The 26,134-nt window shown below is 39.5% G+C and overlaps 1 protein-coding gene across 2 annotated transcripts; it reads left to right on the top strand.

Moving 5' to 3' along the window:
* Positions 1-1,259: 1,259 nt before the first annotated feature.
* Positions 1,260-24,875, top strand: SF3B1 (splicing factor 3b subunit 1). Of its 2 annotated transcripts, XM_085066091.1 has the most exons (25): positions 1,260-1,397; positions 7,240-7,406; positions 9,351-9,452; positions 10,127-10,241; positions 12,072-12,151; positions 13,319-13,486; positions 13,632-13,866; positions 14,627-14,839; positions 15,172-15,293; positions 15,928-16,125; positions 16,217-16,318; positions 17,620-17,799; positions 18,222-18,308; positions 18,432-18,702; positions 18,980-19,125; positions 19,213-19,359; positions 19,507-19,632; positions 20,011-20,232; positions 20,483-20,665; positions 20,757-20,868; positions 20,955-21,075; positions 21,346-21,477; positions 22,337-22,609; positions 23,090-23,306; positions 24,253-24,875. In XM_085066091.1, exons 1-25 carry the CDS (start codon positions 1,370-1,372, stop codon positions 24,409-24,411), a joined length of 3,906 nt encoding a protein of 1,301 aa, XP_084922217.1. In that variant the 5' UTR covers positions 1,260-1,369; the 3' UTR covers positions 24,412-24,875. The 2 variants fall into 2 exon arrangements, with proteins under 2 accessions (XP_084922217.1, XP_084922218.1); XM_085066092.1 differs by lacking the exons at positions 1,260-1,397; positions 7,240-7,406 and having other exon boundaries at positions 9,435-9,452; positions 10,127-11,758.
* The last annotated feature ends 1,259 nt before the right edge of the window (positions 24,876-26,134 follow it).

Raw genomic sequence — 26,134 nt, 5'->3', positions numbered from 1 at the left:
GATTAGGAACTTAGCAGGTGTACAATAAAACTACATGACAGTAAATACACTATGTAAGTTTACATATTACACAGTGTTATGAAATATCACTGATGTGTAGTATGGTTTAGCAATTGTGGACTTTGTACTTAGGTTGTGTAGCCAGCCTTGGTGTTTCACTACAATTAAAAGTTGGGAGAATAAAAAATTAGGTTGTTTACAACACTTGAGTGTAAGGGAGAGTTCCCAGGGCTGTGCACGTGGACAGAATCAATCCTATTCAGTTATTAGGTATACAGTAGACAGTGGTGGTGAAATGTGTGCATATGATGTCAAAAGAAGTGGGAAAAAAAGTTACTAATTTCCAAATGAAATACGGAAGTGGTGTGAGGTCAGTTATTGCAGAACAGCTAAACAATTTGCTTACATTCCCACCTAGGTCATGTTCATAAACACCTGATTGTTCTTCCTCTCTTCCAGATTATACTGAATTTGCTCATGCCTCTGTTGAACTCCATCACTGACTTTGACTGAGCTAAGTCAAGTGAAATGATTGCTTTCCAGGTGTTGTATGCAACACCACTTTTAATCACCTGGAATTAGATTTACTTCCACTGCAACAGCACGTTGCTACAGATAGTCATATAACTACTATTTGTTTTTCCCATGTCATCAGTTTCTATTTTTGCCTCTTCGAATTCATGTAGTGACTTAAAATTCCAATATGTAGTAACTGCTGCTTTTTGCTGTTAAGCTTACCTCACTGATCTTAGATTACTTCACGTATGAATCAATGTAACATGATTCTCAATTCCTTCTTCCCTCTGGCAGTGGCTTTGGCCACTTTGGTGTCATCTGCCAATTCTGTACACACAGCTGCCCTTCCCTCGTTAAAACATGGAGCAGCCTTGACCTGCCTGAAGGGCCGCAATCCGGTTAAGCCTCCATTTAGCGGCAATAAACATATATATGCTTTATTCTGCTATCTAGCAATCCGCCTGTTGGCACCGGGCCAGCTGCCCTGCGAGGATGAACCGCAGGCCAGGCAGTTTGCCAAACAGAGCTGGGCACCCAGATTCCAGCGGGGCCAGCCCGCAGGAAGATCCCAGCGCCTGTGGGAAGGCAGTTTTGGGGAACCGCAGCCACGCTCGGCGCCTCCACTCGCAGCGCCCTCAGCGGAAGCGCCCTCAGGGACGGCTCGGCCCCGTGCGCGCCCCTCCGCTCCCCGCGCGGCCATTGGCTGGGCGCGCTGTCCATCAGGCGGTGGGCGGGGCCTCTCCGGCCCGCGGGACGGCGGCCGCGCCTGCGCGCTGCTGGCTCCGGCGGCCCCGTGTGGCGGAAGCGGCGGGGCCGCGCCAGTTCCGCCTCGGCGTCGTTGGCGCTGCACAAAATGGCGAAGATCGCCAAGACACACGAAGGTAAAAATCCCCGAAAAGCCCCGCGTTCGCGCCCGCTGGGGCCGCGCTCGGACATCGCCCGCTGCTCGTGTGTCTGCCCGGCTCGGCGCAGCGTCAGGCGCGGCTCGTCGGGCGGGGGCCGGGCGGGCCGGGCCTGTGTGTAATGGCGGCTGCGCTCGTCAGCGCCGGGCCGGGCCGGGCGGGGGCCGGGCGGGAGGGGGAGCTCTCGCCGTGCTGCCGTGGGACGGAGCGGAGCGGCGGCCAGGCCTGTGCGGGGCAGCGCGGTCACTGACCTCCCCGGCCCCGACCCCCTTCGGCCCATCGAGCCTCGGCCGGTGCTCTGGGAAAACCCCGCGGTGCCGATGCGAGTTTCGCATCAGAAATGCCAACAGAGCACGCTTGTTCCCCTGCCCGAGCCCTACGGCCTCGGCGAACAGGGGGCTGCAGAGGGCGGGAGAAGGAGCGGCTGTTGCCCTCTGGAAGCAGCGCGGCCCGAGCCGATCCTGAGCCGCCGCGGTGCTGCCTGAGAAAAGTGCCCCGAAGGAGGGGAAAGAGCGGGAGGTGTGGAGCATCTGAGCTGCCATTTTACACAGACTTCCTGACGGCAGGCTGTTTGCGTAGGAAAGCGGCTCTCGGAGCGGTTTAGCGAGCGAGGGCTTTCCCAGGCGCCGTGCTCTTCTCGAAGGTGCTGTGTGCCTGCGTGCACTGCTGCTTGCAGCTCTTCTCAGCGGGAATCCAGGCTGCCTTTGTGGGCACTGACTGCGGCTTGCCCTGCTCTTAAGGATCTGCAGGCAGCGGAGAACAATTTGTAGCATTACATTGCTCCTGTGTTTTTGCTCTGGGGTTTTTCACTTGTGTTTCCCTGTACGATAGGGAAACTTGTGTTTCCCTGTACGGTTTCCCTGCTATATTTTGCGTTAATTTATATCCGTAATCCGCTAGTTGTAAGCTGCCTCTGGATGGTGGTTGTGCACTGTGCGGTAGGCAGGGTGCCCAGGTATTCATTGTCTTTTAGAATGGATTTTTAATTTTTTTTTTCCAATTTTGTACTGAAAAAGCTTTTCAAATGGAGAGCCATCATGTCCCGTGGAAGTGAGGTTAATGTAATCTCTAACACTGCAGACCTAATGTGACTTTAGGGATGAAGAGAAGTTTAAACTGCTGTCCTTACTTTTAAAAAAATTAATTAGATGTTAAAATATTTTTAGAATTCTAGGATATTTTTATATAATTACAGAGGTTGTCTTGTCGTTTGTTTATATGCTGTGACATGTATAAGGGTTGTGTGAGATACTACCCAAGTGAGTGTTACCCATCACAGTGCTCTGCCTGTCCTATTACCATCAGAGATTTTCGTAATAAAATAGTAGAATTGTTGTGGTTTTAGGTTTTTATTTTCAAACTTAAATTGCTTATTTATGGGAGCAAATGGTGTTGGTCCATTGACCCAAGTGAAAACACTGACATGCTTCCAGTTGCCTGTGTTTTGGATTAGTGTTATATCAGAACAGGTTTTGAGGGGGAGGGTAGTTAAATAAAAAATGTGTATAACAGGGTATGAACAGGTATGTAAGGGTCTTTCCCAGCATGGAGGCTGGGAAAGACCCTTACTAAGTTATAAAATTAGCTGAGCAGCTTGATTATTTTGCTTCAAAGTTCTATCTTTTTTCAGTTCTTGACTAATCTTTCAAGTCGAGTTGTTTGTTATTAAATAATCTTAAAAGTTTTTTTATATTTTTGTACTGTTTGTTAAATACTTATTGATTGATGTGTTCAAGACAGAACTTGAAAGAGGCATCAGAACAGTTGCAGGTTGTGTCAGCTACGTAGTTGAAGGGGGAACTCTGTTTGAGGTTGAAAAGTAAAGTTTTAAGTGGCAGCTTATGAAACTTAAGTAAATGCTTGAGATTTGAATAGTGTTGAAGCTTGTTTTTAATTTGAATTTTATCTCTTGCTCAGAAAAGAACAGAGATCTTCAAACGTGGTAGACCTAATAAGTGTAAAAATGCTAAAGTAGCTGAAAATGAAGCCACACAGAGCAAGCTAAATGTGCAAAAGTGTGATAAGACATGAAAACATAGAACCTGTTTACTCTGTAAAACACGTCTCCAGCACAGGATCTTCTTTCTTTTTTTTAATGTTGAGAGTATAACTCCGTGTGTGGTAAGGAAACACCTACGTCGAGAAAGCCTGTCTCTGAGCTACATGTTCAGTGGCTTTGAATTCACGTGTGTTGACTTTATTACTATTCAGCATTTATGGTATGTTTCAAATCAACTGCATGTTAAAGTTACTTCTAAAATACTAAATATATAAATAATAGAGTAAAATACAGAAAAGGAATCATCAGTGGAGTATTATCCCCTCCTCTCTTTTATATTCCTTATATCCCACTCCCTTTACTGTTTCTGTCTGTGAGTGAAGTTTCCGTTATGTCTTGCTTGACTAAGTCATTTAGCAAGTACTTTGCTTTGCACAGTGGATCTTTAAGCTTTGTGATTACTCTTCCTTAATTTGATTTTTATTAAAGTGCTTTGTTAAATAGGGTGTGAGGTTGTTCAAGGAAGTACCAGTTAGCTCACGGAAGCTAAACACATCTTGAATGTCAAAATAGCATTTTCCAGCTAAATATGTGATGTTTTCCAAACTGGCAACCAGGCAACCTGTGACTAGAGGCCTCCTGATTCAGGGGGTTTTGTGCATGTCAGATGGGTGTTCTCTTTAGAGTGCTTCATTTAAACTAGCATCTAGAGGCTGTGTAGGATTAGTTGAAAATTAGGGTGGCCATAAATGGGGTTTGTTGACCCTATGCATTTTTATTCTATGTTATGGTATAGATAGCCCTGCAGGTTTTGCTGTAGGAAAATGAGAATGCTCCTTACCCTGCCAGCAGATGTGATCCCTGTAATTTAAAGGAGAAAGCCAACAATAAATGAGACCTCTACCCTGTTCATTAAATGTAGCTGTTTTAAAAATAAAGTTGGAGGACAAGGCCTTAGTATGTTAAGTATGTTGGCAAGAAGTATTAGTAGGAAAATATTTTTGTATTAACAGCTTCACTGCAGAAATCCCACCATTGTTTTACTTGATTTTCTTGGTGGTAGTAGAGGTGGAAGGCCATGCACAAGCAAATCTCTATGGCCCACAGTGCAGGGCAGGATACTTGCTGGTGTGTTATGTGTATGACCTGTATGGTCAGGTTGATTCAGTGAATGGTGATGGAAAGGCAGGATGATCCTGCCTCGTAGGCAAGATCCATAGGCTTTTTTCATATTGAAGTTGGTTACAGTTGTGGATGTTCAGTCAGGACTTACTGTGCTACTCAAGAGGCAGTGATTGTTCCAGGGACTGCTCTTTGGAAATAAAGGAAATGGTGATTTACTCTCAAAGCACCCACTCTGTGCTGGCAGTGTTGTCCTTGGTAGAGATAGAAGCTTTAGGTATTCCCTTTCACCCCAGTACTGCAATGCACCAGGCTGCAAAAAGAATGAGGAACTTTGTCTGCTTTCTGAAAGAAAGGGAAATAACTGAAAAATATTTGGGCATGGTATTTGAGCTGCATTGGCTCCATAGCCATGCCATAGGATGATTCCACAAAAGTGGAATACCTTTAGAGGGCACCCTAAGCGCCTCTGAAGGTGATCAGAGACCTCTGTGGGCAAGAGAAAAATCCTTAATTTGGCAGTACTTTGTTTCTGCTGCTTTTCCAGGAGGTAACACATTGGAGAACAACGTGTTCTGAGTTCTGAACTCACGGGAATCCCCTGTGCTGTGCAGGATTTTAGAGGGAGCTGGATGTACCCACAGGCCGGACTCAGGAGGTGCTTGTGGCCAGCAGTATAAGGCTTTGGTGAGATTTCAGCTTCTCGGGAGCTTAAGGCATCACGAGTTTCTGTAACACAAAGGTGACTGTCCAAGTTACTCTGCTCTAGATAGCTGCAAAAGTTCAGTGCAAGGCCTGAAGTGGCTTGAGCAAGATTCTCCTTAGCCTTTGGGGTATATTTTCTCTATGTGGGACTCTTGATGAGTTTAGAAACACATTTCTGCTGGTTTTCCTCACTAGATCACTGCAGGAATTGCTGATTTGCTGCCAGGTTTATGGTGCTTTGCATGAAGCTGGCATTCCTTTCTAAGTGAACTCTTAGTCCTGCTGTTCTCACTCATAGCTATATGGCGAAGATTTTTCAGGTAAAACTGTGTTGAGTTGCCTCTCTTAGAAAACATGCCTTTGTACAGGAGGCACAATTTGACTTACAGTAGATTTGTGGTTGTTGTTGTTTATTGGGTTTTGGGTTTTTTTTGGTCAATGATAGTCTGTGATAAGAAAAGGATCCAGCTGTGACGTTAAGTCTTGAAATTTGCAGGCTTGACAGTTGAAACTTCTAAACTAAGCAATTCTGATCCAAAAATTTGGATCAACATTTAAAAAAATGTATTCTTATTTAAATTTTTGTCAAGTTTCCTAGCAGATGTTGCAAAACATTGTATAGTGTCTTTTGATGACATGAGATGGTGGGAAAAAGTTGTCCAATTTATTCATCCTGAAGAAAGAAGTGAACAGTAGTAAACAACTATTGAATACTCAAGATTCAAGACTATTTGTGAACAGAATTTCCTGTAGTTTTTTTGTAAATTGACAAATTTCCTTTAATGTAGCAGGCAGTGTCACTTCAGGTGGTAGAGCATGAATCCTAGAATTAATGATGCTGAAAGGGTCTTTTGAGACCATGTAATCCAGTTCTTCCCCTCAAGCGTGATAATTTGTATTCCTGCAGCCATGAAATGCAACTCTGGGTGGTTTCTTGGCCATTAAAGTAATTGTTTGACCTAGTGAAATTTATATTGTATGCATAATTTTCTTTCCAGACCTGTTGAGTCAACCAAAATTCATATGAAAATAGTAATAGTTTTTGTGCAGTTAGTTGTTCCTCAGTATATCTATAGCTACATCTGTTGAAGGTAGTTGGATTACTGCAGTTTATTTTCTTGTTGTGTTACAACAGATGGGAGGAAGGGATGGTTTCATTTGGTTCCTTTTTTTTTAGATTAAGAAGTTAATGTTCTTTCTGAAAGTACCAAATTTCTAAGGTCAAAGATGGCCACCAGATTTGATTAGAATCAGATCTTGATGCAGTACGAGAATGATAAAGCTCCTATTTGTCCTGTTTGAAGGGTGTTTTGTTGTCCAGAAGAATAGTAGAGTCTCCAAAGATGGTGGTACAGGCAGGAATAATGATAAGTAAATAACATTTGCGCTGCCAAAGCGAAAAGAAATTGGTCCTAAGTTTTGGAGTTGTTTTGTTAACTTGTTACCCGATGACGTATTAAGAGTTGGGTGTTTTTTTTACTAATTCAAAGGTAGTACAGCTTTGCATTATGTTAAAAAACACAGTACAGTGTTGTTTTATTAAATCTCTGTGTTGAGAACTTGAGCAGTAGTTCTTTTGAACAGAGTTGTTTAAATTACCAAAATTGCTGATAACATTGTGACAGGCTTTTTTTGATGAGAGGATTGCATTTGTTGTGGAAGGGTTTTGTTAGTGTAGTGTTGAGAAATATTGCCATGGTGTAAATTACCTTCTCTGCTATCTCTATTGGAAGATGAGATGATAAATAGTGGGTTGAATTGTTTGCTTTAGGCCATACCATTAATGTAGTCTGTGTTGGATCATATTAAAACTTGAGGAAAAGCTGCTTATAAATTACCATGATTTTATAGTTTTGTGTGTCATATATATTTATTTCTTTACCAATAATCTTTCCGTTTGGGCAAAAAACTTGCTTTGCTGTCCATAGTAACATGAGAATTACATTTTGTATGTATTTGTAAAAAGATTTTTTCCTGTATGTGTCTTTACCTTAGATATTGAAGCACAAATTAGAGAAATTCAAGGAAAAAAGCCTGCTCTTGATGAAGCGCAAGGAGTAGGCCTTGATTCCACAGGATATTATGATCAAGAAATTTATGGTGGCAGTGACAGCAGATTTGCTGGATATGTGACTTCTATTGCAGCAACTGAATTGGAAGATGTAAGTTATTTTATCTATTTTATTTCTTTAGGGCATGCAATATAAGTATTTAGGAATTGATTTGGAGAAAATTTTAGTAGCAGTTGCTTGAAGTAAAAACAGTTGTCATTAAAGGCATGTTGGACCAAATATGTCTTATCTGGGAAGTCATAATCATAAAATGGTTTGGGTCAGAAGGGACCTTAAAGATCATCTTGTTCCAGCCCTCCTGCCATGGGCAGGGACACTTTTCACTAGACCTGGTTTCTCACAGCAGCATCCAGCCTAGCCCTGAACAGCCTCCCAGGATGTGCCATCCCCAGCTTCTCTGGGCAATCTGTGCCAATGCCTCACTACCTTCACAGAAAAGAATTCTTTTCATAATATCCAATCTAAACCTACTCTTCCCCCTTCTCATGTCACTACATGCGCATGTAAAAAGTCCCTCTCCAGCTCTCTTGTGGGTTCCCTTCAGGTACTGGAAGGCTGCAATTAGGTCATCCCCAAGCCTTCTCTTCTCCAGGCTGAACAAAACAACTCTGAGCTTTTCCTCAAAAGAGAGGTGCTCCAGCCCTCTAATCTGGTGGCCTCCTCTGGGCTCACTCCACCAGGTCCCTGTCCTTCTTGTGCTGGGATCCCCAGAGCTAGATGCAGTGCTCCAGGTGGGATCTCAGAGCAGAGCAGAGGGGCAGAATCTTCTCCCTTGCCCTGCTGCCCTTGGTGCTTTGGATGCAGCCCAGGACACATTTGGCTTTCTGGGCTGTGAGTGCTCATTGCTGGGTCATGGCCAGCCTGTCCTCTACCAGCTCCCCCAGCTCCTTTTCAGCAGAGCTGCAGTTATAAGTCTGGCTTGTACTTCATGTGCATTGAGAGCCTTTTAGGCCCAAGCAGAAGGCAAAAAGTTGTCGCCTGCTACTTAGTGTTATCCTTGACTGGAATAATTAATTTTGTTCTGTTATTGCTGCTAAGATTAGAAGTGATGGTAAAAAAATCAAGTAGAACTTTGGCCAACAAACCTTAGTGACTGTTTTAAGATTTCGGGTTCAAATTTCAGAGCCATTTTTGAGAATTGGCATTTTCACTGCATTATGTTCTCCTTACGCTTGTAAGATTATCTTATGTTAATTTCTAATGTTAAACATTTGACCAAATTTTTGGTTGCAGGAACAGTCAGAGTCTACAGTTCTAATGATAAATACATAGGCAACTGCATATTACACCAAGAGAATTATATTTCTAAGAATGAGGAAGATTATGTTTGGGTTCATACTAGTTGATACATGTAGGGTTTTTTGCTGATGTACTGTTTGTCATCTGTAGACTTCTAAGAATCCCTTAATTAAAAATTTCCATTACTCTTGGGCTCACTGAAAAAGTTTCATAGTTCTATGAGCAGTTTTTCTTTTGGGTTGCTGTAAGTAATTGAATAGAACTGACTACTAATATGAAGAAATAGATACCAAAAGCCAGTGCTTGTTATTGCCATTGTGATTGAATAAGTATAATTAAACTAACATGAATCTTATCTCTGAATTTTTTACTGTTTCTGAAGCTTTTTTGTAGGGTTATTAAGTCTTGTTCCTTATATATATATATGACTTCTAAGAAAAACAATTTGAATATCTCAAATGCATCAGTTGTACCAGTTCTCTTATGCCAGCTAGGGAACTATAATGGTAATGCTAATAAGAAATACAGACTTTTTGTCTAGTTAGTGTAGATAGCATACTTGATTGAATGTAGCATATTGCAGAATATTGAGCCTGCTTAGTGATATGGGTAGGTTTGTCTGATTCACCAGTTGGGACTAGTAAGAAAAGCTAAATGAGGAAGCATGCTAAAATTGTGAATTACCTATCCTACTTGCCCATTTTCATCTTTTCTATGACCACAGCATGTTCTTTTGGTGGTAATTTATCTAAATATAATATCAGCATGACAAATTTGCCGTGTCTTTATTGACAGGATGATGATGACTACCCTTCCACAAGTTTGCTTGGCCAGAAGAAGCCAGGGTACCATGCTCCAGTGGCATTGCTTAATGACATACCACAGTCTACTGAACAGGTACATTTTAAATAAAGGCAAAAAAAAAAACTTTTGTGGGCATTGGGAAAAAGTAACAGGTCTTGTCTTCTGGAAATACAAGATCTGTTACAGGGCTATATTTTTTTAAATTTTGCTGTAAGCTTCTTGCTGCTTTAGTTTGGAATTCCACAGGGTGATAAAGATTGGCATTTGTGCAAGTAAAGACAGCATGAGCATAGAAAGTAAACTATTGAAATTTTTCCTTATTGAAGTCAGATACTTGAGAAATTAAAATTACTGGAAAACTTAATGTCCTTTATACTTCTTATTTTTAAGGAAAATGTAATCATTTAAGTTTTATATTCCTGGCGTGTTTTTCCGTAAAATTTAAAAACACAAGAAGTAGTGTTAAGTCACCCTGCAAAAAGGAGGGGAAAGGTTGACAGCATGAAATGCTTTGGTAACAAGTGAATAAACTCTTAAAATAGCAAATTTTTATCAGAAGTGATTTCATAAGAAGCTTTGTGTTAAAAGACCTGAAATTCTAGTTACAGAAGTAAAATATAAATTAGTGTAGTGTTTTGACATTCCTGCATAGTTGAGGCAAAAAATAATTTAGGTCTTTTTAATAATATTGAAAATGAATACAATACCAGACACTTTTCATATTGGTCTCCATAAATATGTGACTAACAGACTTTCTTGGTTTTTAGTATGATCCTTTTGCAGAACACCGTCCTCAAAAGATTGCAGATCGGGAAGATGAGTACAAAAAGCACAGGCGGATGATGATAATTTCACCTGAGCGTCTTGATCCTTTTGCAGATGGTAATTTATTTTGGCTTTTCTATACCCTTTATGAAATTTTTGTCTGTAATTGTCTTTAGCCCTTTGATTTCTGTTGGCATGCTTATAAACTTAGTTTTGTTTTAAACATCCCCTTTTCATAGAGATTTGGTTGAAAATTTAGATGCCATATTCTTCATCTTTATAATACGAGTTTTCTTTCCAGGTAGAAGGACAAGAAAATTGTCAATGAGCCATTGCCATAGAAACACAAAGGGTTAAAGGTTTCTCTTTTCATTTCGTTTTGGGTTGTGCGTTGTACTTTGAACAACTTGTGTATTGAGTGCTCAGATTCATTCAGTACCTTGATAGTTTTCATTCCAAGTTATAGATTTACAGGGTTACTGCTTTTGAAATGCTAGTAGAGCACCTAATTCTTACCATCCTATGTAAATTTTAGGTGGTATAGCTAAAAGAAACAAAAGCATATATGACTTTGATACTATTAATAGTTCAAGTCTGTTCTGATAATTTTAGAATGCAAGTCAGGAGAAGGGGTGTTAGTGGGTATGACAGAAAGTTTCTTCAGGTGAGTGAGTTTCACGTGTGGCAATAAGGTGCCTGTTGGCTTAAAATTAGTAACTATTTTGCAGGTTTTACAAATGAGAATTTCAGCCTGCATGAATTAATAGGGATATTAATTATTTTACTTGCTTAATTGTAATTGATATAAACATGTATTGTCAGAATTCACAGGCCCATACTAACTGTCCTTAATTTCTTTCCTACAGCAGTACTGCTATATGCCAGTCCTGTCTGCATTCTTAAGGGTGCAGTTCAACACATCCTGTGTAGATTATGGTGAAAAAGTATTCCAAAGGAAAGTCCTATCAAGGCTAGTGTCAGAAAGACACAGCCAATTGGGCAGTGATCTTCAGCATAGAAATGTTTAAGAAGTTTATTTTTTTCCCTAAAGTATAATGCTATACCACTTGTATAGCGAATCTGCACATTTTTCTTAAAGAAAAGTGTTTTCTTGACAAGTCTCATTTCTATAAAGTTGGGCTTCTATTAAAGTATTTAAAAATTTAATTAATGCAAGATAACAGAGCATAAAACAACATGTGGTGTACAAAACCCATTACCTGTGAGTATTGTTGTGGTGGTGTATGTACTGTATTGCATTCAGCTCCCAATCACAAGTGTACCTTGAGAAGAGGGGGAAAGTGTCATCAAACAGTATTTCGGGGTTTTTTGTTTTGTTTTATTTTTATTTTTAATGAAGCCCTATTACAATATGACACTAGAACGTCTGTGAGACATGTCCAGATTTGTCAAACTTATAAATGGGTCTTTATGATAAAACAATTTAAACATTACTTAGGTATGCTGTAGTTATTTATAGTCAGATAACAAGTAGGATGTAACAGCTTACACAAGGTAATGTTTTGATTATAAATATCTTTCCAAAGTGTTACTAATGGTAAAGAGATAATTTTCTAGGCTTCTATTCTGCTGCTTGAAGTCAGAACTGCTGATGGAGACAAAGGCACGAAAGTGTACGTATTCCGGATTAGCAACCCAGGAACCCATCACTTCTGAAGACTCTTAACTGTGTTGTCATTTTATCATTTTTATCGGCTTTAAAATATTTGTTTGAAACTGCAGTAGTTATGTTTGTGTTCAAACAGGTTAAATTGATCAACAAACTGAATAAACGTAAGATACATGTAATTTTAAAAATTTTCGATCAAAAAGTAAAATTAAATGATCATGGAATAATATAATACTAGAGCAGGACAGTAGAAGTCCATAGTTTCTGCTTATCCTGTACTCATTGTGCTCCATTCCTGTTGCTGTTCTCTTCTGCAGGAGGGAAGACTCCAGACCCTAAAATGAATGCCAGAACGTACATGGATGTTATGCGTGAACAGCATTTAACAAAAGAAGAGGTGTGTGGAGGGGAGGGTTTTCCACTTGAACTGAGTTTCATGTTGCAGCCTTTGAAAGCATGTTTAAGTGGGAATGTAACTTCTGTTGACTTTGTTTGAACTTAAAGGCCCCTTTCTTTGGAAAATCGTGTTCTTCATATGTTGAAAGTCAGTAGAGTTTAAAGATGAAAGTTCTGAAAAACATCTGTTCTATGTAATACATAAGCAATGTAGGGAAAAATAGTCTCCATATATTTTAATCTGGGTTTTTTTGACACCACTTGGACTTTCTCTTGTTTATATTCCTTCAGAGGAGAGACAAAATCTTAACAGTGACTGAGAACTACTCAGTGTCAGAGATGTTTGTTTTTGTAAGCTCTATGCATAGAGAGCCAGGGAGGTTTTAAAAGGCTTTTGATGAACTATCTACAACAGATGTTGCAGAGTACTAAGATGTAGTGTAAGGTTGATATTTGGTTTTAAATACTAAAAAAAAACCCCAAAAACAACACCACAAAACAAAATCAAAAAGTACATGCTTTAAAATTAATTTTAATAGTTCAAATTATATTGGTAATATGATGAGATTTCTTGTGTAATACCTACAGTACCATCTTGTCAATTGTAGTTCCAGCGACTTTTGACATTGATTATGTCATACTTGTCTTACCTTCATTGAGGAATTAGTTAATAATTTTGACATATTATGGATCCATTAATAAGTGCAAAACAGTCCGGGTTAGTGTGCTGTTTTAGCAGTATCATCTCAGAATTTTAAATAAGAATCTCAAGGCTTTATGTCGTGGGATGTAGCTCACGTGAACAAATTTTCTAAGTCACCCACCTTTAATTTACTGAAGTGGTACTTGTTTGAAACAGATGGGTAATGGTCTTAAGTCATATACCTGTAGGTGACAGAAATGGATAGCTTTAAAAATTCTCTCTGTGTTTGCTGTAACTATTGCACTTATTGAAAAACAGTTTAAAAACAGCCCCTCAAACACAGCTGCTCTGTCAATGTAGAAGAATTTGAAAAAAGAGTGGCCTTGAAATGAAAGCAGTAGTGAACTGTGGGTATTTGAGCAAAAATTCATAAAAAGCATAAAAATATATGATACTGCTGAAAAAACCCTTTTAAATGTATAATTTGAGGAATTCTTATGTTTGTCTTTTTGTGCTCTTGAACAGAGGGAAATTAGGCAACAACTAGCTGAAAAAGCTAAAGCTGGAGAGCTTAAAGTCGTCAATGGAGCTGCTTCTCAGCCACCCTCAAAACGCAAACGGCGTTGGGATCAGACAGCTGATCAGACTCCTGGTGCTACACCTAAAAAATTGTCCAGTTGGGATCAAGCAGAGGTAATGATCCTAGTGCTCATCAGCTGTCTACAGAAGACATTATTTATACTAATCTTCTTGGGTGTCAGAAGTTTCTTACTGTACTTAAGAACTATCAGTCTTCTACAGTATGAGATACTGATATTTCTGCTTTTGTCTTGTGCAGACTCCTGGACACACCCCATCTCTGCGATGGGATGAAACTCCAGGCCGTGCAAAGGGTAGCGAAACACCTGGTGCCACCCCAGGCTCAAAAATATGGGATCCAACTCCCAGTCACACACCAGCAGGAGCTGCAACACCCGGCCGGGACACCCCTGGTCACGCAACACCAGGCCATGGAGGCGCCACTTCCAGTGCGCGGAAAAATCGCTGGGATGAGACACCGAAAACAGAAAGAGGTATTTATGGCAAACTGGAAAGTGGGTAGTAAATTTTGAACGGTTAATTGTACTGGATTTTTTCACCTTAAATAAACAGTGATTTCAGAAGCCAAGACGTAATTATATTCTGACATCTAGTGGTTGATGTGGGGATTTGTTCTAGTCTGAGTTTGTTGCATTGGGTTCTGCCTGCAAGTCTAACTTGCATCTGTGAAAGTATCTCGGCTCAAAACTTGAATCAAAGTTTTGTGCTTTATCTAGTGACTGCTGCCGGTTGAGATTTTAATGTTTAAAGAGCACAGTAAAGGAGCTCACATTGGATTGGTTTTCATAATATGTTTGTGTGTTAGTTTTCAATTTTTTTTTAAGAGTTTGTTGTTAAAACACATTTGAGAAGCATTTTCTCACCTGCCTAATTTGAATTTGGCTCTTGTGTCAGAGAACAGTGAAATACTGTTGTTACCTAATGCTTTTGTCAAGGGAGTACATGGAGTACTTTGTTAAATTCCTAGAATATCTGAGTAGCTCTCTTTTTTTTTAGAATTTTATCTTTTCATGCTAAGGTTCAGCAAGAAGATAACATGCTATTTTTATAAAACAAAGTTCTCTTCGATATTTTTAGTGTAATGCCTGTGTTTTTTCAGTATTCACCAAAGCAGTCTTTAATTTTTGTCTATTGTTGGTTAATTTAATATTGAAAATGAGTTTGAATGTTGATAGTATAGTTGGAGTACATACTGTTCAGCTTTCTGAGAAAATGGCTTTTGTTTTTCTTTAGATACTCCGGGCCACGGCAGCGGATGGGCTGAGACACCTCGCACAGATAGAGGTGGTGACTCCATAGGTGAGACACCAACCCCAGGAGCAAGCAAAAGGAAGTCACGCTGGGATGAAACACCTGCGAGCCAGATGGGTGGCAGCACTCCTGTTCTGACACCTGGCAAAACACCCATCGGTACACCAGCTATGAACATGGCAACCCCTACACCAGGTAAGCTCAGTCCCTTGTCTAAGGCTTTACTTGGTTTTGTGGAAATGAAGCATTTACTTTTGTGTTGTCTTTTGCAATAGATTTCTGCCCACCATACTCTCCTGCTTGTGGTAATGTCCACAGCAACTCAGTTCTTGAGAGGAGCTGAGACTAGGGTTATATCTCTGTTGCTGTTTGGTTTAGTTGGTAAAAAGATTGATAAAAGGCTCTGCAAAAGTTTGATATTTTACTGGCTACGGAGTTCAGGTGCTATGGAAACTTTGACTCAAGAGAACTCATCTGCTTCTGCATGCAAAGGATTTTTTTAAAAAATTTTTTTTATTTGGATATAGGTCACATCATGAGCATGACTCCTGAACAGCTGCAGGCTTGGCGTTGGGAGAGGGAAATTGATGAGAGAAACAGACCACTTTCTGATGAGGAATTGGATGCTATGTTTCCAGAAGGATATAAGGTAATTCATCTGGATTAAAATGCAGCATACCATGGTGGGATTTTTTCTCTACCAGCGATTACTGATTGGTTTTTTTTCCTCAGAAGTAGAATGTTTCACATTAAGTATTGATTATTGGTTGTACACACTTGTTTGACTTGATTCCTGATTTATTGTAAATCCCTTAGAAAGGGAGGTCTAAAGGTGATCTCACAGGCAAATCACTGTTGTACTTCTCAGTGTTGGAAATGCCTGTTAAGGCCAGAAATGTACTCTGTATGGACTGATAGAAATATGAAGTCCAGATGTAGAAAAACATAGAAGTAGGGCCACAGATACTGAGACAGCAAGGATACTATGTTGATCCACTTACTCAAGTGCTTCTTTAATCCGTGGAGACTTCACAATTTATTATCCAAGCTCTCAGCAATGGGAGTGAGCTTTCTTCTGAAATGTTACGAGTACAGATTAAGTGAAAATACAAGCTGTCAGGCTGAGTTTGTATTGCTATGAACATGGGATCTATTGTATGCAACAACACACAAACCTCCAAACAAATCAAGTGAAAGCTACAACTTCAGCAATGGTTTATATTTGATGACTCCCTCTCTTTATATCTGTTGCCATTCAAACGAATTTTGTTCTCCTTCCTTAGGTTCTCCCGCCCCCAGCTGGTTACGTACCCATCCGTACTCCCGCTCGGAAGCTCACAGCGACTCCAACACCTTTGGGGGGTATGACAGGATTCCACATGCAGACAGAGGACCGCACGATGAAGAGTGTTAATGACCAGCCATCTGGCAACCTGCCATTCCTGAAACCAGATGATATCCAATACTTTGACAAGCTACTGGTAAAGGAGATTTCACTCATGCTGATTTAACTTCCCTTGTTTCTTTTGATTATGTAGCAATGCCCATTCATTTTTCTGGAATTATTTGTAGGTTGACGTTGATGAATCAACTCTGAGTCCTGAGGAACAGAAGGAGAGAAAAATAATGAAATTACTTCTGAAAATAAAGAATGGCACACCTCCCATGCGAAAGGTAAGATGAATTGTCAGATGGGTGTATGTAATTCAATTTTTCAAAAATTGGTGTTTGTTTTCAGGTTTAGCTACGGTTGTCCATGGGATTCTCTTGATGATTATCTCCTAAGCTTTGCTGTCTCTTGTTTAACCCAAACTGGCAACTAAGCCCCACACAGCTTCTTGCTTCCCCCCCTCTCCCCCTAGTAGGATGAAGGAGAGAATCAGAAGAGTAAAAGTGAGAAAACTTGTGCTTTGATGTAAGAAAACTTTAATAATAATGATAACAGCAATAATAATAATAATAATAATAATAATAATAATAATAAAGAAAAATAACAAAAATTAAAAAGGAGGAAATAAACCGCAAGAAAACAAGTGATGCAGGTGGAAAACAGTTGTTCACCACCAACCAACTGATGCCCAGGCAGTCCCTGAGCAGTGACCCATAGCCAGCTTTCTCCATGGCTTATATGTTGAGCAGGGTGTCATACGATGTGGAGCATCCCTTTGGTCAGTTTGGGCCAGCTGTCCTTGCTGAGTCTCCTCCCAGTTTCTTGTGCCAGTCAGCCTTTGCAGCAGTGGGGTGGGATGAGAGGCAGGAAAGGCCTTGACTCCGTGTAAGCAGTGCTCTGCAGTAACTAAACATCCCTGCGTTAGCAGCACTGTTTTCAGTACAAATCCAGAACGCAGCCCACACTAGTGACTGTAAGAAAATCAACTATTCCAGCCAAAACAGCACACACTGTTGTTGTTTAGTGCTTTCTTTCTTTCTCTTCTATATCTGTGTGGCTTTTTGTTATTCAGTGTAATTTAGCGTTGCTGCTCTTTGTACAGTAATGTCAGTCACTAAATGGTATAGGGCTTGTATAATTTTTTTTTTTTTTTTCAACAATTATGAGAAACTGTGTTTTGATTACAGGGCTTTGTAATTTTCTGGGGTTTGCTCCTTACACTTTAAGTTTTTGCCTTAAACATTAGGCAATAACACTCTTTTTTTGCAAACACTCCAAACTGACCAAGCACCAAGCTGCCTGGATGCAAATATGTGCTGTGAAGCTACTTCCCAGATGGAGCCAGTATTAGCTCAGAAGCATGCTTTTCCTGAAAACTGAATACCTGGGTACTAACAACACCGTGTTTGTCATCGCACATTTGTGTTTAAAGAGATGTGCATAAAATTGCTTGAAGTAGTTTTGCAGTGGTTTGGGCAAGTATTTGGAGGCCTGTGGATGTAGTCAGTTACATTTTACCTTGGTTAATGTGATTGTTCAGTGTTGTTTTCTTAGTTAAACCGGCAGGCTTTCTGGTTTTGTTTAGGCTGCGTTGCGACAAATTACTGATAAAGCTCGGGAATTCGGAGCAGGGCCGTTGTTCAATCAGATCCTGCCTCTGCTGATGTCACCAACACTCGAAGATCAGGAGCGTCACTTACTTGTCAAAGTCATCGACAGAATTCTTTACAAATTGGATGATTTGGTCCGACCGTATGTACACAAGGTCTGTTGCAGTTTCTTGTTTCATCTGATTTGTTCTTTCTGCATTTTATATATGAGTGGGTATCAGAAGAGGATGATACCATGTTTTTTTTACATAATTGTCTTTCATATTTCTTAAACCAAAGTTTTAAGTTTTTATAGTGTGATTGGAGTGTAGGCTTTGTAGTATTGAGGCATGGTGTAAATAGGATATATGTGTATTTGGAGGTGGGAAGGACCTTACCTGATTGAGGTAGTATCTCCAGACCAGGTCCTTGAGAGACTAAGAGCTGTGAAAACAATGTAATAGATTTAATTTTTTTCTGATTGTCATAAGGCTTTAAGCTTGGATTAATGGAGCCATCTCTGTTTCATAGACTCTGGTAGGGCTAGAAATTGTTTAGAAAGTAGGAAAGGAAATAATGATTTGTTTATCCTTTTCAGATCCTTGTCGTCATTGAACCACTGCTGATTGATGAAGACTACTATGCTAGAGTGGAAGGCAGAGAAATTATTTCAAACTTGGCTAAGGTAAAACTCCATCCTTTTTTAAAGCACTGAGTTAGCTTACATATAGCTGCATGTTTATAGGCGTGGCAGAAAAATTAACTTGCTGTTCATAAATCCAGTTGGTTTTTGTGTTTTTTCCTGCAGGCTGCTGGTTTGGCAACAATGATCTCCACAATGCGACCTGATATTGATAACATGGATGAATATGTCAGAAATACAACAGCTCGAGCCTTTGCCGTTGTTGCATCTGCTCTGGGCATTCCTTCTCTGTTACCCTTCTTGAAAGCTGTCTGTAAAAGCAAAAAATCATGGCAGGCCAGGCACACTGGCATCAAGATTGTGCAGCAGATTGCTATTCTTATGGGTTGTGCTATCCTGCCTCATCTCAGGAGCTTGGTTGAAATTATTGAACATGGTAAGTTCTGCTTTCTCAGACCAAGTTTGTTCTACTCACTTTATATCTGGAAGAGTTTTCACACCTCAGTAGGGCACAGTGAGAGTAAGGTTCTGGTTTTGTTGTTATTAATGACACTGAGAAACATTTCTGCTGACTCCGAAAGACAAATAAAAATGAATAATGGTTCAGTATTCCTGAAAATAAGGAATTCCCTTTTACATTGCTCCTCTGTTTTTTCTGTTTTGAACTTAAGACACAAGTACAAGAAATGGTGCTAAACCCTACTCTCTTGCAGGGCTGGTGGATGAGCAGCAGAAAGTTCGCACCATCAGTGCTTTGGCCATTGCAGCTTTGGCTGAGGCAGCCACACCCTATGGTATTGAGTCATTTGATTCTGTCCTGAAGCCTTTGTGGAAGGGTATCCGTCAACACAGAGGAAAGGTAAATCTAAAATACTTCCTTAGTTTGAACTGAAATGGACGTGTACCTGCTGTAACTCATTAGAAATATATTTTTGCATTTAAATAGGGCTTGGCTGCCTTTTTGAAAGCTATTGGCTACCTGATTCCACTCATGGATGCTGAGTATGCAAACTACTACACCAGAGAAGTCATGTTAATTCTTATCAGAGAGTTCCAGTCTCCTGATGAAGAGATGAAAAAGATTGTGTTAAAGGTATGTCAGAATGATAGTTCAGCATTGATATTGAATATAGATATATTTCCTTTCCTTAAAATAAAAAGCAAAAAAAAAACCCACCCCAGATCACCCACCCCACACCCTACACAGAATTAACATTGTTAAATTTTTATTTCCTGTCAGGTGGTAAAACAGTGTTGTGGTACGGATGGTGTTGAAGCAAACTACATTAAAACAGAAATCTTACCACCTTTCTTCAAACATTTCTGGCAGCACAGAATGGCACTGGACAGAAGAAATTACAGACAGGTATTTTTGGTGTTCTTTTACGCCAGAATAAATTTTTTTTACAACAGAATAAAATTAGAATGTTCATTCAGGCTAGGTACTTATTATTGTCTGTGTCCTGAAACTTGGTTTTTTGTTTGTACTAGCAATTTAGAAGTTGTGTAGCTAAGGTTCTTAGGAGGTTATCACAAGATTTTACATCTGTGAGTGAGTCTTCATCAGTTGCAAGGTGGGGTGATTCACCCCATTTATGTTCTTAAAAACACTGGGTGATTTCTAAAGGTAAAACCAGTTTTTTATAGTGGGCTTAATGTGTTCCTTCAGACTAGGGAAATTATTTTCAAGATGTATAAAGTAGATTTTAACAATGCTTGCTTACTTAACATTTGTGTATTTCAGTTGGTTGATACAACGGTGGAGCTGGCAAATAAAGTTGGAGCAGCAGAAATTATTTCTAGAATTGTGGATGATCTGAAAGATGAGGCTGAGCAGTACAGAAAAATGGTCATGGAAACAATTGAGAAGATAATGGGAAATCTGGGGGCAGCAGACATTGATCATAAACTGGAAGAACAGCTTATTGATGGTATTTTGTACGCTTTTCAGGAACAGACAACAGAGGTACGGCCAAGGGTGTTGGAGTGTTTGGTTCACTGTAATTGTAAGCTATCTCACTGTTAGTTATACAGAAATGTATGCTTTTAAATTAGATTTTTAGAATCCTTTTTTAGATGTCAGTGCTCTAATCAATGAAATCCAGAAGCAATCCCTGGAACGTTAGGATTTTAAAAGCAATTTTAGATCATGGCAGGTTTAGTTAAAGTGCCCTTTGGCTGTTTGTTTGATTTTCCTTTTTTGTTTTTACCTTCAGGATTCTGTGATGCTGAATGGTTTTGGCACAGTGGTTAATGCTCTAGGCAAAAGAGTTAAACCCTACTTGCCACAGATCTGTGGTACAGTTTTGTGGCGTTTAAACAACAAATCAGCCAAAGTCAGGCAGCAGGCTGCTGACCTGATCTCTCGAACTGCAGTTGTCATGAAGACTTGTCAAGAGGTATGGGCTTCTCTTCCAGATTTGCTCTAGCAGGTCACAGTAATGAGAGTAGAGGGGAAATTAACTTCTAACTCTTTTTACTTGCTTGTAGGAAAAACTGATGGGACACTTGGGTGTTGTTTTGTATGAGTACCTGGGTGAAGAATATCCTGAAGTACTGGGCAGCATACTCGGAGCGCTTAAGGCTATTGTGAATGTTATAGGTATGTGTTTGTATTGGTTACTTGGCTGTTCAAGAGCAAAATAAAAGAGCATTATAAAACTAAATGTGCCTCTTTGAACTCAATAGGTATGCACAAGATGACGCCACCAATCAAAGACCTGCTGCCACGGCTGACACCTATTTTGAAGAACAGACATGAGAAAGTACAGGAGAATTGCATTGATCTTGTTGGGCGTATTGCAGACAGGTAAGTTGAGTAATAATACAATATCTAACCGTCTGTGTGGCCCATTGTTATAGCAAAAGCTCAAGTTTGGTATCTGGGTATGTATTGTCATATCTCTTGATATTTCTGAAGTTCTGCATAAAGCTTGAGATACTTAGCACACTGTTGAATTACCTAATTAAGGAAATGCGTAAGCAGTTACCTCTGATGGCAAATGAGCAGGTGCTGCAGTTTGTGGTTTTAAAAATTTCTGGCATCACTGAAGAGCTAACTCACTTTATTCTCTTTCAGAGGTGCAGAGTATGTTTCTGCAAGAGAATGGATGAGGATCTGCTTTGAACTGCTTGAATTATTAAAAGCTCACAAGAAAGCTATCAGAAGAGCCACAGTGAACACTTTTGGTTATATTGCAAAAGCTATTGGGTAAGTTGGTTTAATGCTTATCCACTTCTACATACAGTTACCATAGTGATGATTGTTAATTTTCTGGTGAGAAATACTCAACCTTTCTACATACTGTATGTGTAGACTTGGTTTTACTCATTTGGAAGAATACAGTCACATATTCTTCATTAACATAGGATGTTACACTTCTGAACAAAATTTGTGGACTAATAAGGTTAGAGTCTTATGTGGGAGTAAGAGCTGTTGTCTCATGAATTTTTGATAGTGTAATGTGCATTCAGACCCTCTTTGTATTATTTCATAAACACTCCTTTAAATAATTTATCTTTCTTTTTTTTTCTCTTCCCCCCCACCAAATCAGTAGTTTTATTGATTTTTAAAGGATTGTTTCCACAAAGGTCATACTGCAAGTCAGCACATTGTAGAATGAAGCCCAGTTGCCACCTTTATGCATATTCTTTAAGTGACTGATGACTGACTGAATGCAGATAGAGCAAGCAGCCAGGGAATGCTGTAACTGTGTTCTCTGTGCAGGACATAACCTATCTCTGTCAAAGCTTGTGGTTTTATACAAGTCTGTAATTGCCTGTGGGATCAGAGTAATAGTGGGGAGGCTCTGCTACCCTCCAGATCCTACAAGAGGAAGAATAGAAGACAGGAAAAAAGCTAAGTCTAGACAAAGTAAAAAATGTTGGCTATGAAAATAAATTCTTAAGCTATTCTAGAGTTTAGTATTTCGTGTTCAGTTGTTTCCCAGTTCTCTAAACTTTTTGTGAGGGCTAAACCATGTTTCTCTGCCAGTTGTTTGAAGCTTAACTAATTTCATCCAAATCCTCACTGAATCTATTGACACGGATGCCCATGTTATCTCTTCCAGACCTCACGATGTGTTGGCCACACTGCTAAACAACTTGAAAGTACAGGAAAGGCAGAACAGAGTATGTACTACAGTAGCCATTGCTATTGTGGCTGAAACATGCTCACCTTTCACAGTGCTGCCTGCACTCATGAATGAATACAGAGTTCCAGAACTGAATGTCCAGAATGGTGTGTTAAAATCTCTTTCTTTCCTGTTTGAATACATTGGAGAGATGGGAAAAGATTACATTTATGCTGTTACACCATTGCTTGAAGATGCTTTAATGGACAGGTGAGTGCAATTCTTCTGTGGTGCAGTTAGGCATAGTCATATTTTTAAGTGTAAGCCTGGTTGTTAATGATAGAAAATACGCATATTGGCCTTGTTTGCTAAAGGCTTTAAGTGACCAGTGTAATTTGGAAGCCGTTATTTGCAAACAGTTCACTTTATATGCTCCAATTTTACTGATACTTCTGAAGGTTAAAATTATAAAAACATCTTCAGTTAGCCAAGACTTCTTCCATTAAAGCTACTTTTGACAATGTCTGTTGTTGGTACTTCTGTGGAATTTGAGTGCAGTAATTTGTGAGAAAACTCACATCTTTTTTCACTTTTTTGGTTTTTGATACTCTTCCTCTTGCTGTCAGTAAGTATGGCTTAAAAGTGTTACTAGTGCTTTCAAAAAAAGTGTTATTGAAAAGAAATACTGTGCTTGTCCAATCATGTTGCTTCTAAGTATAATTTATTAATAGCCCATTGTTCTCTTTGCAGGGATCTTGTACACAGGCAAACAGCCAGTGCTGTGGTGCAGCATATGTCCCTTGGTGTTTATGGGTTCGGCTGTGAAGATTCTCTTAATCACTTGTTAAATTATGTGTGGCCCAACGTGTTTGAAACCTCTCCCCACGTCATCCAGGCAGTTATGGGGGCTCTGGAGGGCCTCAGAGTCGCTATTGGGCCCTGCAGGATGTTGCAGTACTGTTTACAGGTATGGCTTTGTATGTGCTGGGGTAGCAGAGGCAGCACTTGTCAGGCAGGACTTCTTTCCAGGAGACAAAAAAGTCAACTGAAGATGATTTCCAGCAAAGGAAATATTGGCTCTTTGTCTCCAAAGTATTCTTTAAATGTGGTATTCTGTGCCAAGGACTTGAATAGTGGAAATAGACAGTAAAACAGAGAGTTTGGGGTAGGGCGATAGATGATTGCATCACAGAACTTCTGTAGAAAGAGCAGGTAACTTGACTAAAATAGCCTGGCACTTTGATTTCTAAATTGGAAGCATCTCACAGATTTTGAGGATGTAAACTAATGACTGGGGAATAAATTAGCCATGGGATGGGGTTATGAGAACAAGTAACCAGTGATAAGTAAACAAGAGGATAGGGTTAATAGTCATGATTTGTTGTTAGCTAAGAAAAACAGTGAGACGTTTAGAAGAGTGAGGCACTATAAAACAGTGCTTTGATTAGAATTTATATTGCTAGATGAAAACTGCTCAGTTCAGCTCCTGTAAATGTATATGTGGTGGTAAAATCTGAAGGCTCCTTTTCCATGTAATTGCACATAGCTGTGTTGGCTATGGAATCAAAACTCACCTAACAGATGGGGAACAAGGATTAAGGTTATGCAGGTCAGTGTGGAGAAGGTGTGACAGCATTTTAGTAGTAATTTGCAGATAGGAAATTTCACACGTTTGCATTGTGGGGTCCTCAGCATGAAGATACTGACATCAGTAGGAAGGTGAAAGTTTCTTGCAGTGTATATTCTTGCAAGTACTATTTGTATATTCTTATTATATAGAACTTTTTTTTTTTTCTAGAGCTTCTACATTCTGCCAATTTGTTAAATGCTTACATTGCAATGCTTGATTAAATTCAGTAAAAGACCCTGGGACCTTAAGCTTTTATTACATTTCATTCTGTTCTGTTTCCTAGGGTTTGTTTCACCCTGCCAGAAAAGTCAGAGATGTTTATTGGAAGATCTATAATTCAATCTACATCGGATCACAGGACGCTCTGATAGCACATTATCCAAGGATCTATAATGATGAAAAGAACACCTATATTCGTTATGAACTTGATTACATCTTATAATCTTCTTGTTCAGTTGTTTGTGTTTAATGCACAGCTGTTGTTCAATTAAATGCTTCGGATTTCATGATGTAAAATTTTAAAATTTCGGAGATCAGTGTAGAGCTGGTCAGAGGCAGAGCTAGGTATCCAGTAGCATGATTTTTTAAATATGTCCTTGTTTTTTGATGTTAAACAGTTAAAGCCAGTAGTGACCAACAAAACAGTGATTACGATGTACTGGAGGGATTTCGTTTCAGATCCATCTTTATGAAGATTTAGATTTCATTCCTTGTGTTTAAAGGGGAAGTTTATTTGAGAAATAAACATTTGTGTATAAAAACTAATTTGTGTGTGGTTTTTGGACAGAGGGGCTTGTAAAATGAGTCCCTTTGGATTAAGTATTTGTTCATGTATTAAATAGGTGGTATAAAACATTTTAACCCTTTTTGTCATCCACTAGCTTTTGAATAAATAAGAAAACTGTACCAACTGTAGTTAATGTGTGTATCTTTGTCATGCAATAATGTTGCTGTAGCCTGGCTGATGGTTGTAGTATTACCAGTTTATTTTAATGGAAAAAGTAGCATTTAATTGCTTGTTGTTACTGCTTCATATGCAGTATGCTGGTGGACGTGTCTTGTTAAATTTTCAGAAATTAAGGAGTTCTGTTGTAAATGGTATTTGTAAAATTGTGAAAATTAGGCATATTGATCATGTTACCTTTTAAAAGCCAAATATTTGTAGGCTGGGCTACAATTCAATTAAAGAACTAGGCAAGTTAAGTCCTCAGCGCCTTAGATGAGGCAGCTTCTAAGAAAAGCATTCTATTTTCTCTTTTGCTTTTTGCCTTTTGTGTGTGTACTACAAAGAAGGTCTTGCTAGCTGACAGTGAACCACCTAAAACCCAAGGATAAATCATACTGGTAGTGGTGTACATTATCCCATGTTTGTAAGGTGACAGGAGGCAGTAGCTGGCTGTCAGGCAGCTTGTTCTGCAAGTCCTTGACTCGAGTGATTAATTTCCAGCTTACCAAGTTCAATGCAGTGGTTCTCTGCTGTTTCACGTAAATGTGAGATTCTTCAACTGTTCAGCATATAGGAACATTTCACCCTGTCTTTCAGAGCCTAATTTTTTGTTAGGGGTTTGGGATGGCACAAAAGCAACTTAGGACCCTTTTGTTAATTAAGGAACTAATTTGTTAGGAAAGGAGAAAAGTGGTTTTTTTCAGCACTGAGCTGTATTCTAAAACTTGTTCAGTAAAACCAGCTGTGGCTTCTTGAAGTTTTTATTGCTGGTCTGTTTCCTTTGAGAACAAGGTGCATTCTAGTCTCTTTGTAGTGCTTTGTCATTGAATAGTATTTTTTGTATTACAGATAGCCTGCCATCTTCATTGCTTCAGTAGCTCTGCAAGACAGAACCAAGCAAGTGCCAGTAGAGAGGGAGGAGGGCTGAAAAACACTGAATTTTGAGAGATAAGCCAAAAGAGAGCTCTGAAACAGGTAGGAATGGATGATGGCTCCTGACATCTAGATGTGCTTCAGCAAATTCATTATTCTTAGAAATAAGTAAAATTGTAAAAATTTTCTCAAGGTGGAGGGGAACAACTTCAAATTGTTCTCATTTTTGTGGTTTTCAAGCTCATCACTTTTAAATCCCAGAAATACTTTCCTAAATCTTTTTGAGGAAGATGCAATGTTTTCCCTGTTTCCTGAGAAAGAGTAAAAGGGGAAGGAGAACTGTTTG

Source organism: Lichenostomus cassidix, chromosome 7 (assembly GCF_008360975.1).
Source record: "Lichenostomus cassidix isolate B80296 chromosome 7, HeHo_3.0, whole genome shotgun sequence".
Lineage (NCBI taxonomy): Eukaryota > Metazoa > Chordata > Aves > Passeriformes > Meliphagidae > Lichenostomus > Lichenostomus cassidix.
The sequence above is the reverse complement of the archived record's forward strand: the minus strand, read 5'-3'. Positions and strand labels throughout refer to the sequence as shown.